We start from the raw sequence: 17,138 nt of genomic DNA on the forward strand, positions 1-17,138 counted from the left end.
GCTCCGTGTCTCTGTGTGTTGTGCTGTGCGGGTGTTCTCTCTGTTCTCACGGGTACCGACCCATGGAGTGGGGGGTCATCTCCTCCTTCCCATCCCCAAAAGGCTCTATTGGGGTTTAACACCTCGGCAAGGGCTTTTCCCAGGCTCGGGGCTGGGAGTGGAGGTGTGAGCCGGTTGTTGGCATGGAGGTGTGAAGAGCTGCAGGCGGACGGCCGCGTGGGAAGGCGGCGGGGGGCTGCAGGGAGAGCCCCTGCCCTATAGCACCAACCATAGGAAAGAGCCCTCAGAGAGGTGTGGAGACAGCATCACATCTACTTCCCCCCCCGCCCCTTCCTCACCCAGTGCTCAACTGGAGCGGCTTTCATCTGCAAGTCATCTTCTCCTTCCTCTGTCCCCCGCCTTCCTCTTCACCCAGCAGCTCTATCAGAGCTTTTTTTTGTGTCTCGAGCTGCACTTACTTTCCATTTTCGCTCAAACTTCTCAGTTATCAACGCTAAAAATACACCCTGGCAGGAAGTCAGCGAGTGCTAAAACACCTCACCCCAACACACACCCACAGTTCCAGGATGAAGGCAGAGTCCCTCAGATGGCCCTTTATTGGGGTGATATGGGCAGAGAGGCTCCAGAAACAGGACAGCCCCCTTTCTGCACTATGCCTTCCCTTGGCGGTCCCAGTGGGGCACCCAGGGCAGCCCAAAGAACCCATTTCCAGCCATACCCGAGCTGTGTGCTCCTGCTCTCCCTCCTCTTCTTGCAATAGGGGAGGCCCAGCACTGGGTTGGGGCTGCCAGGAGTTGGGGGTGGTGGGCTGCACAGTGCCTGGAGGGGGGGGAAACACCAAAATATAGACACAGAAATAATATTAAAAAAGAAAACAAAACAAGAAACAAAAGCACCCAGAGTGCCCTGGGGAGCAGCGCGGGCAGAACAGAGCAGCCTCTCCCTCTCGACTCGTGGGCTGGAAAGTAAATAAATAAATGTGTTAATAAATAAAAGGGCAACAAAGCCCGGCCCTGCTGCTCTCACATACTTGGCGGGCGCGTCGGGACAACCCGCTTTCATCTGCGCTGCTGTGGGACGGTGTGGGACGTCCTGTTTACCCTCCGTGCTGACAACTCAGTGCCTTTCAGAGGGAGTGAGGGGACAAACCGGGCTGGTGGGGACACGGCTGCTGCAGTGGGACCGCTGCTGTGACACCGCCGTGCCCCAGGGATGCACCAGCACTGGGCTGGAGGCTCTCCTGGCCCTGCAGGGAGGATCGCAGCACTGAGGGCAAAGAGGAAGGTTCTGCGTTAGTCATTTTTGCTGCTCTCTCTCAAACCCCCTCCTATTTATTTTTTTTTTCCTCTTTAATTTGCATTTGGGTCACTTCATGTGCTGGGCTTTGTGTGAACTGCTGCTTTCCCAGCTGCTGGCGGCGCGGGGGGACTTGTGTTAGTGCTGCAATAGGACAAGCACTGCTCCTGGCAGCAGCCCCGGCAAGAAATATTTGTGAATCGGGATGGGAGGGGTGGCAGGAGACGGGGAAACTTGTGTGAATCCTCTCCAAGCTCCACTTCTAGCCAGCAAACTGGGAATGCTTGTGGGAAATGAAGATAAAAGCAGATGAATCACAGGGCTCGAGCAATGCACACACTGATTCCTATTCATCCATCCGTCCTTCCATCCATCCATCCCTCCTTCCATCCATCCATCACCCACCCACTTGTCCACCTACCTCGACTGGGCATTACCCATCCCATCAGTGTGAAATCAGAGCCTGTCAATGGGACAGCTGCCCCCAGAGCAGCCCCCTGCATCTTCCACCTCCCCCTGAATATTTTCACTGTTTCCCACACTGTATCCCTTGCAGATGATTTAAAAAAATAACACTCCCAAGCCCTCCAAAGTGTGTTTTTCTCTTCCTGCCTCCTAAGAGCAGCCGTGTCCCTGTCAAAACCAATTCCTCTCCCTCCCCCAGCCCCAGCTCCTGGCCCCCGGCTGCTTCTGGTTTGCCTCAGCCGAGTGCTGTGCTCCTGCAGCCACAACATGAGCCAAGAGCGGAGGAGGAGGCGCACGGGAGATGAATTGAGCATCTTAAACACAGCTGGGAGCACTTCCCACGGCACTGCTGGACAAAGCTGTGGTCCCATTGTAAAGCTGCACTATATGGTTCTACAATATAGTCCTGCTGTATGGCATCTCTATGCAACCCTGATATCTAGTCCTGCTAAGATGCTTCTATTGAGGGGTCAGTGTTGGGTTTGTACTTGACCCCATTAGGTGCAGGGGATCACAGTGACAGTGCAGGTGATGTCTCGTGCTTTCCAGAGCCAACACATGAAGGACAAGCTGACCATGGATGCACTGAGGCCAATACAGGCACTGACACCCCAAACTGTACTCAGGGCTGTGAGTGCCTGTCGGACTGGGAGACACAAGTCATCTTGGGGGGTCATGGGGAGTTTTTGGGGTAGGGGTTGTTTCTGCTCCCAGCCGGAGCATCCCATCCCATCCCATCCCATCCCATCCCATCCCATCCCATCCCATCCCACCCCAATCTCTCCACAGCTGCATCCAGATAATCCGAGTGATGATTTATGGGGTAAGATCATCTCATGCAGTGCTGTTCGGCTGGTGGGAAGAGGAACGGGGGTGGGAACAGAGCCACTCATCACTACATCTGCAACACCTCTCAGGTCCCTGCACAGCTGGGAGGGATTAGCGGCCCGTCCTGAGCTCTGAGCGGGGATCTCATCGTGGTCACTGCAGGCTGCTGTGCCCCATGGAGCCTGCTGGGGGGGCACAGCCCTGCATCCCGCACTGCTGCCTGCTCGCTCCTCCCGTTGCTGCCTCCGCCTCAAACCCTTCCGATTGCCGAGTGCAGGACTTCAGCATCCCCACGCGGTCAGGCAGATCCGCTTCTCTCCGTTCGGGCTTTGAGCTTTGCGAGCCTGTTCTGTCTATGCAGGGGGGAGTCAGGCTCCGAGAGCTGCCGGCTCGGACAGAGTGGAACGAGGCGATAGACGGGGCTGTGCTGCAAGGCCCGAGGTGCTGCAGGCAGGATCGCAGAGGGCAGGACGCAATTTCGGCTGCCTACTGCCCTACCTGGGCTGGGGAACAGGGAAACCGGAGCCCTGGCAGGGAGAACGCACAAAGATATTTGAAAGCATCTCCCCAGGGCATCCCTCTGTGCCTTATCTGCGAGGATGGAGATCTAACGGACCACTACTGAAGGCTGAACAGAGGGTGAGGTTCATCTAAACACATTCCTCGTGCTCCCTGCCGTCATGCAGGCACCAGCCCTGCCTCGACCCAAGCAGGTGAGCAGAGCTTGCTGCACACAGCCAGCTGCCAGCACTGGGAAAGGGCACGGGCTGCTCCCATCCCTTGGAGGGTCACCACCTGGTAAAACATTCACCTGCTGACAGCTGGGGGCTTCATTTTCCCTCCTGCCATCAGCTGCCCGTGGCTGCACCCAGCCTGGTTTAATCAGCACAGGGCAGGGGATGGGAGATACAGGTGCTTCTTTTAGGGGAGGGGAGAGGCGAATCTGTCAATTATTAACTAAGGGAGAACAACTGGTTTCTGGTTGATTCACCTCAGGGTGAAGGGGCAGCAAAAAGCCCCTTTCTGCACCTCACCAGTGGCCTCACAGCTCACACAGCACATCAATAAATACTGCATTAACAGAGTTAAAGTCTCACTGAAGGATGCCAGCCCACCCCAGCAGGGACATCTGGGGGGCATCAGCTCCCGGTGAGGTGGCAGCCATCCTACATGGCACTTCTCATTCCCCCTCTACCAGCGATCTCACAGCTCTGCTGCTGCCCTCAGCCCATGGAGACACCACAAAGCAGGAGAGGTACCAACAACCCAGGCAGGTTTATGTGCAGTGTGAATCAATAAGTAGGAGAGGTGGTTTTATATCGTTTATTTTTAAAACATGAAACCCAAGCTGAATAGAAACCACAGAAATTACATTTAAGGTTTTTTTTTCTTTTTTTTTTCTTTTCTTTTTTTTTTTTTTGTTTCATTTTAGTATTTGCAAACCGAAAAGTTACAGTAAAAAATAGCTACATTACAATCAATAGAACTACAGAATTAAAAGTAAAGATACAAAAAAATGGGCTCAATCCTCTTTAACCCTCACAATTTAAAAACATTTTGGGTAAGTGCAGGAACACTCCAAAGAAACTAGCAGGTCCAAAGTTAAAAACAAAAGAAAAACAAATTATATATATTTATATATTATATATGTATATAAAGTGGTGTGATATACAACCATTATGGTTAAGAAGAAAAAAAAAAACCAGAAGAGTTACAAAAAGGCCAGGAACGTGTTCATCTTTAGGTTTCTGTGCACAGTGTCCAAGAAAAGAACTGCCCTCTGAATGATGCGACTACGACTCGTGGGGCTGCCCATACTGAGGGACCTGAGGCACGCGATGCAGCAGCGGAGCACCCGGACCCGATGTGGAGGACAACAAATGGAATGAAGCTGTATGGGGAGCCCAGGGCCCCCCCGGGACAGAGGCTGCTGGCGAAGTCTCTGTGTGAGATTGGAGGAGGAAGAGGAAGGAAGGAGTTTGGAATTGCATAGCGAGGAGCGATGTGGTATCAAATACGCGGAGCACCTAAGAGCTTCGTGCTACAGTTCTCCTCTTCTGGAAAGGAGTGTTTGGAACGTTCTGGTTGCATGGCCCTTATGTTCTGCTTTGGGGCGGGGTGAGCACCAGGGAGCTCCAGGCTCCGTGACAGCCCTTCTCTTGGGCATTGCTCACCACGGGGCTCAGCCTGGGATCACACTGTTTCCCCCAAAGCACAGACTGCTCATTAGCCATCCAGGCACTGCCACCAACACAGCTGACACTTCTGGAAGGAGTGGAGAAGCCACCTGCAGCTCAAACCCCCATCACTTCTGGAAAAGGAGAGCAGTTGTTGGTGATAACAGAACCCACCTGGTTACAGGACAGACCTCAGCCCTGCCAGGTCCCATCTCTCAAGGTGTAAGAACTACTATCAAAATCTGCCAGAGGGCTTTTCCGCTCCCAGCCCAAGATGTTCAGTGGGTTACACTGACTGGTACTGGGGAGAAAACGTTGGCTTCTCCTTGCCCCCTGTGTAGGAAGTGCTGCAAAGACCCCTACTCACTTAAGGAGAAACCCACCTAACCCAAGCCTACATCAGGCAGGGTGGCTACATTCAACAAACCACAACGCTTCCTTACTCTTCAGAGGGCTCAGCACGTGATTTCTGGTTCTGCTACAAGGAAATGAGAGGACCAGAAGTTAAACATGGATTTATCCACATGGGGTATCTGTACCTTGCTCATATAGGTATGCACTCACTCCTGCCTGCTAACACCTGGCAGCACCCAGAGTTCTCATGAGCAATGGCCAAGCAGCCCCCTGAGAAAGCATTTACTCTCAGAAAAGCCAAACTTTTCATGTGAACACAACAGATTTTTAGGGAACAGCTATGGAAATCCTGACTTGGGAATCATTGAAATCCTCATGCACTGCGTCCTCCTCAAAGCACTCACATGAACATCTTTGCATCTTGGCTGAGATGACCGTACACGGAAAATTAACAGCTATCAAATGGAGAAAACTGAAAAAGGACAGGAGGGGAAGGGAGCACTCCATCCTTCACATTTGGATACATGGATGCACGCTAAAAACCTTAGCTTGAACCCTTTTATCAGCACATAAAATGAACTCAGTTTAATAATACATACAGGATACAAACACTACAGTTATATTCCCAAGACAGCACAAGAAATTCACAGCCAAGTCTTGATTCGATTTCCTTTACAATTACAATGCAGTCTTGAACACTGGACACGAGAGTCCAACATGCTATTTACATTTCACATTGTGGAGATGTTCGTGTGCTTGGAAGAGTTCTCAGTTTCAAAAGAAAAAGTCATTCACACATGATGATGCAGTGGAAATAAACCAAGCCAACCAGACAAGCCAATGACCACATTTGTGCTTCTGAAAAAGTAACATGAAGTGCCTTCAGTGATGCAGTTGCCTCCAGCTGGACGAGCCTCCCTCCTTCCGCAGTCAGTGAGGTGTCCAGAGGCCAATCTCAGCTCCCCTGAATTCTGGACCCCTTTGTCAGCAACCAGTAACAAGATAAATGTTCTGATAAGGTCAGCTGGGACACACCGAGCGATGTGGCCTTGGCATTTTGTCACATTAAGAACAAAGACACGCAGTGGAAGAGAGAGAAATCTCTACAGCTTTCCCTCCTACAGCTTGAAGAGTTTGGACTCCCTCAACCATGAATGCCATCTAGAACAGATGAGTCTTTGCCACATAGCACCTGCTGTTCACTCGAGAGGGAGGCACAGAGTCTGGGAGATCTTGGCTTCTGAGAGTCCCCTCCTCAGACAAAATGTGACCATATGGATGAGACTGATTGCGTCGCAGCCATAAGAATAGGCAAAGGCCATCTGTTCTTCAGCAGATCTACTCAGACCAGCCTGCAGAAATGCCATGCTGTTGCTCAAGGTTCCAGTAAAAAAAAAAAGGAAAAAAAAAAAAAAAAAAAGGAAAAAAAAGTAATAAAAATACTAAAAGAAAACCAAACCATTTTGTCTGTGTTTCCTATCCAGCGCTCTGCACAGCATGCAGCAGGGCAGCAGAGTTCCAGGATGCTTTACAAAAGTGCAATATCCATGTCAAGTAAAGGAAGTGCTGGCTGGACAAAAGTACACAGCTCACACTGCAGTCATGTTATGCTGGCCTCCGGAGAGCAAAATGTCATCTCCAAAACATTCTTTCCAGTTATATTTTGAAGTCAGAGAGCACATATCTCCACATCTGTGCCTTGCTGCAAGCCCCAAGCGTCATCAGGAGTTGTTCTGGGTGGTAAGGGTGGCTATGCCGAACCTTGGAAAGAAGCAAGTCAAGGTGGCTGCTGCATTAGATGCTGCAAACAAGAGGCACAGGCTTCCCCATGCCCCTTGCTGCAGCAGGCAGTGCCACTGTGCCAACTCAGATGCAGCCCTTCCTAAAGTGCAGTCACACACACTCCAGATGCATTCTGTACACAGCAGAGGCAATATACAGAAGCACTTGCCTTCACAGGACTCCCCACAACCTCCAGCTTCCAGAACACTTGCCTCCAGGGAGTAGGATCAGGCCACAGATTTAGGGTAGCCCCCCTAAAAATGATAACCTAAGTAGCAACCTGGACACCCTTGCAGTTTGGCCTTAAGATTGTTTGGGTTTTGCTTCTTTCTTCAAACCAAGGGGAAGGTTCTGCTGCCCCTGGATAGCAATTCCACACTTTGGACCCTGCAAGTTAACCATACTGCATACTCTACTCCTGTGTTTACTGGTAGGTTTTAGGACAGGGTGGAAAATCTGGTGCTCCCGAGCCACAGTGTCCCTCCATATACCCTGCAGCACTCTCCCTGCCCTTGTTATTTGATAACACCGAGGTATGTTTCAGTGAGAAGCCCATGTGAAGCCCATCAAGAGTGTCTGAAAGGCCTACTCAGTCCTGAGCAAGAAAATCCTGCTTCCAGAGATTTATAGTGAAGCTTACTCCCAAATCTCATCCTGTGATGCCTCTTCTTCCCTTTCTTTCTCATCCCGTTGAAAGGTAAAAGCTGGCCTGTATCTTTTTCAGTCTGTTAGTGGTTTATCTTTTGGTGAGGAGCACAAAGCTTGCTTCCCACACAGCTGGTCCCCTTTCACAGCAAACGCCATCATCTCAGCTACCTGCGAGGAGCAATTCTTACCTCACTGCAAGAAGGCAACTGACTTGAGGAAAGGCAGATCGGTAGATTTTGCGCCTCGTACAGCAAACGTGGGATCAACAGACCCTGAGTCTGAACGTCACGGAGGTGAACATTAACTGCCTCTGCCAATGGCTCAGCTCCAGTTTGAGGGATATTTCCCACTCTGTTTCTTCTGCCCGTTACTTAATGCCACGCTCAGCAGCTACGCTGAGATGCCCCTGCTCAGAGGTAAAACAAACAAAAGAAACCACAAAGGAACATCATAGTTTCCCTACTGGAAGGCTGTTACTCTACACTACTACCAGCCCCTCATGAGGCAGACTCCTCTTCCAGTAGGAAGCTACCAGTGCCTGTTGGAGCACTGCCCTTCAGTGGGAAGTACAGCACCAGTGGAGGATGTTGCCCTTTGCAGGCACCCAGCTGCCCCTTTGCAAGCTTTGTTCTGCCTCATAGCTAGAAAAATGCCTACATGTGCCTAAATACAGTCAGATAGTGGTTAGCAATGTGCCTTGAAAAACAAAAACAAGGAGAATAAAAACATGTTCTGACAGTCACGACGTTGTCCAGATGGCATTGGGGCTTCTGATTCTGAAGCACAGAGGATATACTGATGATCTTGTGAGTTTGTTAGGATTGTGGCTCCAAAAAACTTCCTTCGGTGCCAGTTCAGCAACCCTGTGCTGTAAATGGTGATAAAAAAAGGAAATGAGAAGAAAATCCAGCAGAGTTCACAGGTCACTCCTGCAGGGAGAGCTTGCATTTACTACAGATCCATCGGTGCTTGTAGCCCCTCTTGTTTTCACAAGCTGACTGTCCCATAAGACTTAGCACCAGAGAGCTGAAACTCTTAAGTGCAAAAATCCCCACCACAAAGTCTTTTCCTGGAAAAGTTTGGCACCAAGTGGGTGGTGGTTGGCTCCTGTTTGATCTGTGTCAGCCTGATAAAGGCAGCACCCTGCTGCAGAATGCCATCTGCAAGTACCTGGGCTTCCCTGATGGAGCAGAGAGGTCAGGTTCGGAGCAATGGACAGGGTAGTTAAATGGTGCTGGGATCCTCTGCTCCTCCTTGAGAATTCACATGCTAGCTACAGTGGGAAAGAAAAAGGCATTCTCTTAGTGGTTTAAAAACGAAGTTATCAGGGTAGTGGAGTGGGTTTTTTCCCTAGAATAGAACCACAGGCTCCCAAATTACAGTGGATAAGCAGTGACAGCAAGAGGCTGGGTTTCCCTTCCCCCATGCAAGGCATGTTGCCCACCACAATGCCATGTTGCACATCAACTCAGCTTCCCCTGGTTGTACGCTGTTGCAGACATTGAGCCTCTGTTTCTTCAGCATTTGACAGACTGAGCAGCTCTGCTGATCCCATAGCAGATCTACCACCATCTTTCACCACATCCCTCTGGGGAACCAAAGGAGAAAAACTGCGGGCAGAAGATATTCACCAATGCTTTCTACCAGGTTACTCCAACAAAGCTGGCCCCAGGCAGGTAGAGTCCAGTCATCTCTCAGAGCTGCTTTGCCTGCACGCACTTGCTCTCTCTTGTACATCAGGTGCAACAAAGTGAAGGATTGAATGCACAAGGGGCTTCCACTCCAGTGGGCAGGTACGAGATTAGAGGGGCGTTCTGAGCTGGAGAAACAGGAGCTGCTGCACTGGAGTTCGGGCAGAAGAGCAGGATCATTCTACGAGGACAGCACAGGGGCACAGCAGTTGGCACATTGTTTTGTCTGACTGCACATGTGGGTTCTTGTTGCTGTTGTTCTTTTTTGTTGGTTTTTATTGTGTTGCTGTTTTTCTTTTTTTTTTTCTTTTTTCTTTTTGTTTTGTTTTTTTTTTTGCTTTTGCATCTTAATGCACACTGCCAGCATCTGGACGAGGTTGGTTGGTGGCGAGGTATTTGGCTCTCATGCTGGAGGTGTACTGGAGGAAAACAAGACAGGAAAACAACAAACAAACAAACAGAACAGAGAAGTCAGAATGAATAACATTAGAATGGAACAACAGATTGCAATCACTTCCCAGCATAACATAGGCAGTGTTTGCTGCATATCAAGGAGCTGCTGGCTTGGTCTGACAAGCAAAGTCTCACAAGTCACTGTGTAGGTAGAGCAATATACTGGTATAGCCCTGCTGTGAGGATGCTGGCCAGGTCAGTGCACGTGGGCTAATGATTTATCCAAGCTCTCCATAGAGAGTGAAGTCTTATGGTCATTGAGTCAAAATGTGCCATATTTCACTTGGAAGAAGAAAGGGAAATGGAAATGATACAGATGTAAAAACCTTCCTCACTCCTTCATCCTCTTTTAGTCACGTTGCCTCTTTCAACCATGCCAGAAAAAGGAGGTTGAAAAGAAAATGGGTGTAAAGTTCATTGCATCTCTCTGCAATGAGGTCATCAGAAGATTGCATGCACCACAAATGGACACTTTGAAAGGAAAGAGGGGAAGAGTGAATCCCTGTGAACAATTTATGCCTGAGAAAGAACAGACACCACCAGACTGGAAACAGGCTGCCATCCAACAAGATATTAGCTATTTAATAGTTATCAGGTGGTTAATTATCCACCATGGCATGGGATCATGGGATCCACTCACTGGTAGACAAGACTCCAGCTTGGGGGTGAGAAAAGAAGCTCACAGAGGTGTGAGGTGCCTTTGGTTTGGGGGTTGTTTTATCACTTTTTATTCAAAGCAAGGTAATATCAAACAGTTCCCAGATGCTACCGAGATAACATCCTATCCAGCTTTGGATACTGAATAGAAAAGCGTGCAAACACACTGCAGTAAGAACAAGAGACTCTTCCTCTTTGTGTCAGTGTGTTCAGTGCTTCGATTGTGGCCATGTTAATGCTTCTGGGATTCAGTTGCCACGATACTCCAAACCAAGCAATGAGGACAGGTGCTTTTTCCTCTTTTTAATACCAGCAGGAGCTTGAATAATTCTGTAACATCCACATCTTACTTCCCAAGAGTGCTCTTCAGCACACTGACTTATTATCACCTTTAAAACTGTACCACATAAAATAGCCAGTTAAGCTGGCAAAGAGACAACTGGAAGGCAGTTCCACACCAGGAGCTATGATTTATCTTGCCCGCTAGGAAAGAACATTATGAGGCATCCTCAGGCTTTCAAAAGCCTGGCTATTCAAAGGAGGTTTCAGAGAATTAACAGCATTTTCAGGTTTCCTTCACAGACCAAACCGGGCTGAACCTCTATACAATAGAAGATAGATACTGCTCCTTCAGCAGGGCTGACCCCATTGGCAGAAGATGAAGATACCTGTGGCTTATTTGCACACTTATCTTTTACTATCTTCCATAATTGGAAAACTTTCTGCAGAACATGGATCTTTATATAAAACTCTGGCCTAGAAACAGCATCTATATTTAGAAGACAAAGGGTATACATGTTCTTCCTCTTTTCAAGATTGTTGGGATTTTTTTTTTGCCAGAGAGAAAGAAAAGGTAGAATACGCCAAGCTGAGCCAGTTTAAGGACTATATTCCACACAGTCTAAGAAATATGATTACTGTTTCAGAAATGAAGTTTAGGGCATTATTAATACACGAGACTAACTCAGAGGGCTCAAAGAGGCTTAGAAGTCAAATAACTTTCTCATAGGATAAGCAGGACACATTCAGACAGTGTAATGTCGAAACTTCCAGCCAAGCATCATGCTAAGAAGAGCATTTTAGAAGGCAAAAATGCACCTGATTGCTCATTTTCCATTCATATTCCATACGCAAAGCATGGTAGGAGATGAGTATGAACAGAAAATTCACAGCTGTTAAGGTTTTGCAAGATGTATTTGGAAAAATAATCTCCTAGGATCACGGAAATCCTATTGATTCAGAGCACAGCTTGCAGCATCAACTTTCTTTAGAATGTTAACAATCAAGATGGACCTCTTGATGAACCACGTTATTGCAATGTAGTCATTGTGGAAAGAGAAGTAGGAAAGAATTTGCTCCTTCCTCACCCAGGGAAAAAAAAAAAGCCCACAGCAGCCCAAGTGTCACTGAAACAAAGCCATCAGGATCACGAGATTCGGACAGTCAAGCAGAATGCATTTTTACATTCAAACCTACCTGCAATCCACCACAAGAAACAAACCAAGACTCAATAGTCAGAGTTAGGGCTGTTGTTCTCTCCTTAACTCAGGATTTTTGTCCCTTTGAACCTTTTCCTATTACAGTTTGAACCGGTTACTCCTTCTGTTAAGGATATCTCCAATGGTCATGAAAAGTCGGGTTGAAAATTGGAAACAGAAATAGAACTTCCGCACTCCTCTTATAACCAGCACAGCTCCACAAGCATGCACCAAATATTCAGTAACCACATTAGACTCTCTGCATGAATGCTTTGCTCCACATGCTGTCAGCAGCAGTCTCTTATCTAAGCATTTTAGTGCCTCCTTTGCTGTGAAGCAATGGAAAGATGCTGCGGAATACACAGATCCCAACATCTGGACAGGCCAACAGATGGAGATGTATCAGCAGAAACTCACCAGTCATATGGATATGAAACCAAAATATACTATTTGCTATTAAAATAACTTAGACATTAGCTTCTTTTTAAAAGAGGATCTGAAGACTTCTAAGCCTGAGCACAGTTTGGAGCTATGAAGTCTTGCTTCCTGCTCTCAGGTGACCAGGATACACTGCCTGACACAGCCATCATGCACGCAGTTGCATTGAGTTTCCTTTAAAGACTAGCTTGCATAAAGGACAAAGAACATGCACAATGCATTGATTCTTCTAGTACTCTCAGCACCCAGGTGCCTATATGCCTTCTTGTACCCTTTTAAACACAGCAAGGAGGTCAGTGCCTTCTCCACACTGTTAGCTACCCCAAGCAAAGGGCCTAACAAACTTCTTGCTGCTGTTCCTCCAGGTGGCTTGTGTTTGCCAACACAGCACACCTCCCAGGCACTTACCAGTCAGCTACAACAAACACAGCTGATTGCACAAGAGTTTATTTTGCATCTCTTGAAAGAAAGAGAACCATTCACGTTTAGCCTTGTTGAGGGCATAAACTTTCATAGGTGTGGTTAGCGAGCACATAAGAGTGAGGTGATTAACAGAAGTAGCTTGCATACAAAGGAATCATTCATTGCAAAAACATGATAATAATTGGTTAATTTTAGAGACCATACATTCTACCAAGTCCTGTGAACTGTGCAAGATGGTGAGCATTTCACTGCTAACAGAGCTGCTCTAAAAGATCACTTACCATGTGAAACCACGACTCCAAGTAAAAACCATTGACTACTTGTAGTTAAAATAAATACATCTCTTTGGCTATCCTGACTTTGATTCCCTGCCAGAGCTATTTTAGTAAGCCAACAAAAACCAAGGTTCCAGGAGTCAAGTTCTTAAAGGTTGATCCACCTTATAAAAGCTACAGCACAGTAAACACACAGGGTTTGGTGTCATTATGAATGGGAGGTACAACACGGAGGGATACAGCCAATTCCAGCCAGTGGGTTCTGAATTCAAAGAGATTTAAGTTGACCAAGTAAAAAGGACAGAGGTTCTGTTTGTTTTTAAAGTCTTGGAAAGAATGCAATGGCTTTTTCTTAGCCCTGCAGACAGCCACATTAACTCTGTGTGTGACCTTAGGGAAACAAGACAGTAAAGACTGAAGTCATGTTTCAGCCCAGGGGACAATTCAAGCCTAGTATAAAGACCCTAGAATTTTCCCCCCCACCAGGCAGTATTTTATTTCATGGGATAGACTCAGAAGCAGTTTTCTGACTTCACTACAATACCACCTGCATGAAGCAGAAAGACCACCATGAGCCCAGGAGCAGTCTTTACAAGGCTTGAGACTGAAGGTAGTTGAGACCCTTCCACAGGTTCCAGCACCATGCTTCAAGACAGGTTTGTGTTCATGCACCATGGCAGAGGACACTGAGACATCCAAGTCAGACAGCACGCTTCCCAGCACGTCACAAGACAGGCAAACGAATAGCAAGAGGCAGCAAGAGCACAGACCAAGCAGCAACATGACAGAAAGGAACCCAATGCAAGGCTAAGAGAAGTTCCAGCAAGAACAGCAGGAATGGAGGAATAGCAGATTTTTGGACACATCTTTCTGGGAATGGAATAAAGATAGGGGTCATTGACTGCACAGCCCAAAAGCAATAGCCCCTTTATTCCAACTGGAACCAGCATCTTCCAGTTACTGCATGGCTGTAGCTCTCTTGGCAGGGAGCACACTGTCCTTTACACCAGGTGAGCTGCCTGGGAGCTTTCATTGCACCCTCTATTTAACCAAGCTAAAAACTCCAAGGCCTAATGCAGACCATCTACTCCTTCTGTATGCAAGTGGCTTTCTAATGGACTACTGTGAGGGAAGACACACTGGCTATCTTGGAGACCATCAGCAACAACAGCACATTGAGAATTCAGACAGTGAAATGATGCTAAGGGGGCTCTGCTCACAGAGCCCATGGGAGATGGATGAAATGATTTGGACATACACAGAACAAACAAAACAGTAAAAGGTTTTGAAACAGAGTGAAATAAATCTTAGTGCTTACGCCTTAGGGAAGTTGTCTTTAAACTGACTCCTTTCTGACTTTAAATGCAAGGAGAAGCTGCACACAGATCTAACAGGCACTGAAACAACTCTTTAGGACAGGTCACCACTACCGACCAGAGCCTTTCAACAAATTGAAAATCCTACTGAGGAGCTTAAAGCATGTGGCAGATAAACATCTGTGGTTTGGGGCACATGCTGCTGTGAGCAGTCAATACAAAAAGAGCAGCAGCGGGGATCAAGGGAAGTCAAAAAGCTGAAATAAGAGAACTGGTCCTGACTGAAAAGTTACTAGATTGGTTCTTGCTATAAAGCAGCTTCTTGGGATGGGTTAGAATAGAACTTCTATTCTGCATTTAAAGTGCACTATTAATCCCACATTTAAGGAGTGTTCAGGACTAAGTGTTCAAGCTGCTCTCCAGCGTGCACTCTGAGGTAAAGCAGCCTTGGGTGAGCTGTTGTTGAGGCACGGGCCTCTGTAGCCATCACATCGAGCACCAGAAGCCTTTCCAAGGTTAAATCTGCTGCTTGAGTCTGCACCAGAGCAAAGCTAAGTAATTTTAACCCTTGGCAGGAGGGAATGGGGTGGGAGGTGCAGAGGAAAGGAATGTGAAGAAATAAAAGGCACTGGCCTGGGATAAACAGTGCAGGGATGAGGAGTGGTTGGGAGTGGAGAAAGGGGTTGAGCAAGAAGGACCTTTTTGTTTCCAGTACCTGTTCCATTTGCGGGCGCTGTTACCAGTATGTCCGTGCACTGTCCGAGGGCTTAAGCTGCCAGCTCATATGGCTGCTACTGTCCATGGCAGCCAAATACAACTGTGATGACGCAAGAAAGAGAGAAAAAGAGAGTGCAGCCTCAACGTGCATGAAAAATACAGTGCAAGCAAGTGAAACGCTGTGGTGTGTGTCAGTGACAAGGTGGGCTCTACAAACCTAAAGGAACAGCCCTGTGGCAAGAAGGAGAAAACAGAAGGAATGAGAAGAGGGAAAAAAACAAACAAACAAAAAGCCAGGAAAAGTAACGGACAAACAGTGCGGCAGGATCATCACAGCTCAGCTTTCACCATCTGTTCTCAGAAAGAAAGCTAAACAGAGCGCATCGGTTCTGTCCACTCACTGGATATCCCCTATTTACATGGTGAACTCCCCTTCTCCCTCCCAGAAAGAGGCAGAGACATGAGCATTAGTATCCTCCTATCTCTCTCCTTCCACAGATAACTGGCTACAAACAGGTTGTGCAAGTTCTTCTGCCTCCACACCATGGACTATGGAGAGCTGTGAATACAGAGAAGTGCCCCCCCTCTGCTGACTGCCTCTACTGCAGCACTGTAAAAAAGATTTTCTCTCTCTCCATCTAGCATTATGCCCTCCCAGAAACCACGCTTATCCTGCAGCCCATTCCTTGCTTCACCGAGGCAGCAGCTCTGTTGTCTACAGGAGCAGCAATACACTCTCCTCCTTCCTCATCTCTTGCACTTCCCTATAGACCACACAGACTGCTGTCAAGCTCCTCTGCAAAAATAAAAACAAAATCTCATCTTTATCTCCTCCCAGAAACCAGCCTAAGGCACCAGGACTTGGTTCCCCTTTCAGGGTATTAACACAAACAGTTACTGAAGAACCAGGAAACATCTTGCACAACTAAAGCCCCTGCGGAAAGGAGTGTGCTTTTTTTTTTTCTGAAGCAAAAGAGCAGCAGGGGAAGGGGAGGCAGGACCTTGGCCTACAGACACAGAAGGAACATATGTCTTGGCAGTTCCAGAGGGATAGTGGCAGGAAACGCCAGTGGTAAAGCAAGCTCTTGCCACACCATACTGCGTGCATCACGTCAGCTCTTCTGAGGACTGTCTCATTGCTGAGAGCAGATAACACTACCAGAGCTTCTGTTCAGAACAACAGGCATCAGGAAAAAAAAACAAACAACCACCTATTTGTATTTCTAAGAAGGTTACAAGAGATCCGGCCAACTACCAAGTCAAGGATCCCCTTTCCACTATTCTACTTCATCTACGGTGAGATGAACTGGTCATTTTGAAGTGAAAACATGAATGTGATCGTCCCCCTTCCCAACACAGCTCCTACTCCTTCCTCCCCTCCCCATGAATATGAATCATGTGCCGCTGAATGTGTTTTCTTTACCTATTCTTGAAGGCTGGCTGATTACTAATCATGCTACTACTCAACCTCTGCAATCACACCACCAAGTTAGTGAGCACTGCGATGGCATGTTCTCCAAGTTCCAGTGTAAGTAAAGTTCACAGGATATCAAAACCTTCCATGAACGTGTTTTGGTTCTTTTTTTAACTCCCTCTCCACAGGAAATTAAATACAAAAATAGCTTCTAAAGAAAGTAAAAGAGTTGTAAAACAAAAGATTAAAAAAAAAAATAAATATCTCAACAACAAAAAAATACAAGTTCCATCCCACTGTCTCTTTAGGGCAGATTAAGGAGAGAGGTTCAGCAATAACTCTGAGCTTACTGCTTTAACAATCTTCTTTTAAAACGGAAGGAATCAGTGCAGTGCCAGAGATAGCAAGAATACTGCATGCAAGTGAATCATCCTGCTGAAGTCACCCACCAAGACACTCATGCATTTCAGTGGTGGCAGGACTGGGCCCATAAGATTACTAATGTTAATAGACTTAGTTTTTAATGTTTTTATGTGCAACATCAAAAGTAGCATAGTTAAGTTTTGCTCTCCGTGGCAGGTGAGACGTGGCTCGTCTACTACTGCTTTGATTTATGGGCCAGATCCTGTGTCGGACTGCACAATCAGCTCCCTTGAGAATATACAGAGGTGGCAAATGTGTATTCCCCAAAGTCGCTGAAGCAGAGAGGAGCAGTAAAGAGAGACT

General features: G+C 47.4%; 1 protein-coding gene across 3 annotated transcripts in view; it reads right to left on the bottom strand.

The window, feature by feature from the left end:
* Nucleotides 1-3,898: 3,898 nt before the first annotated feature.
* Nucleotides 3,899-17,138, bottom strand: part of TTYH3 (tweety family member 3) — a 70,320-nt gene continuing 57,080 nt past the window's right edge. For 2 of the 3 annotated variants that reach the window (XM_015876786.3, XM_015876785.3), the window contains one exon: nt 3,899-9,660. In XM_015876786.3, the coding sequence (XP_015732272.1) occupies nt 9,645-9,660 (16 nt within the window). In that variant the 3' untranslated portion in view covers nt 3,899-9,644. Of the gene's footprint in view, nt 9,661-14,996; nt 15,099-17,138 lie in introns of all 3 variants that reach the window. The other variant, XM_015876783.3, reaches the window with a different exon arrangement.

The sequence above is a fragment of the Coturnix japonica genome, chromosome 13, assembly GCF_054131305.1.
Source record: "Coturnix japonica strain WE chromosome 13, WE-NBRP24, whole genome shotgun sequence".
Classification (NCBI taxonomy): domain Eukaryota; kingdom Metazoa; phylum Chordata; class Aves; order Galliformes; family Phasianidae; genus Coturnix; species Coturnix japonica.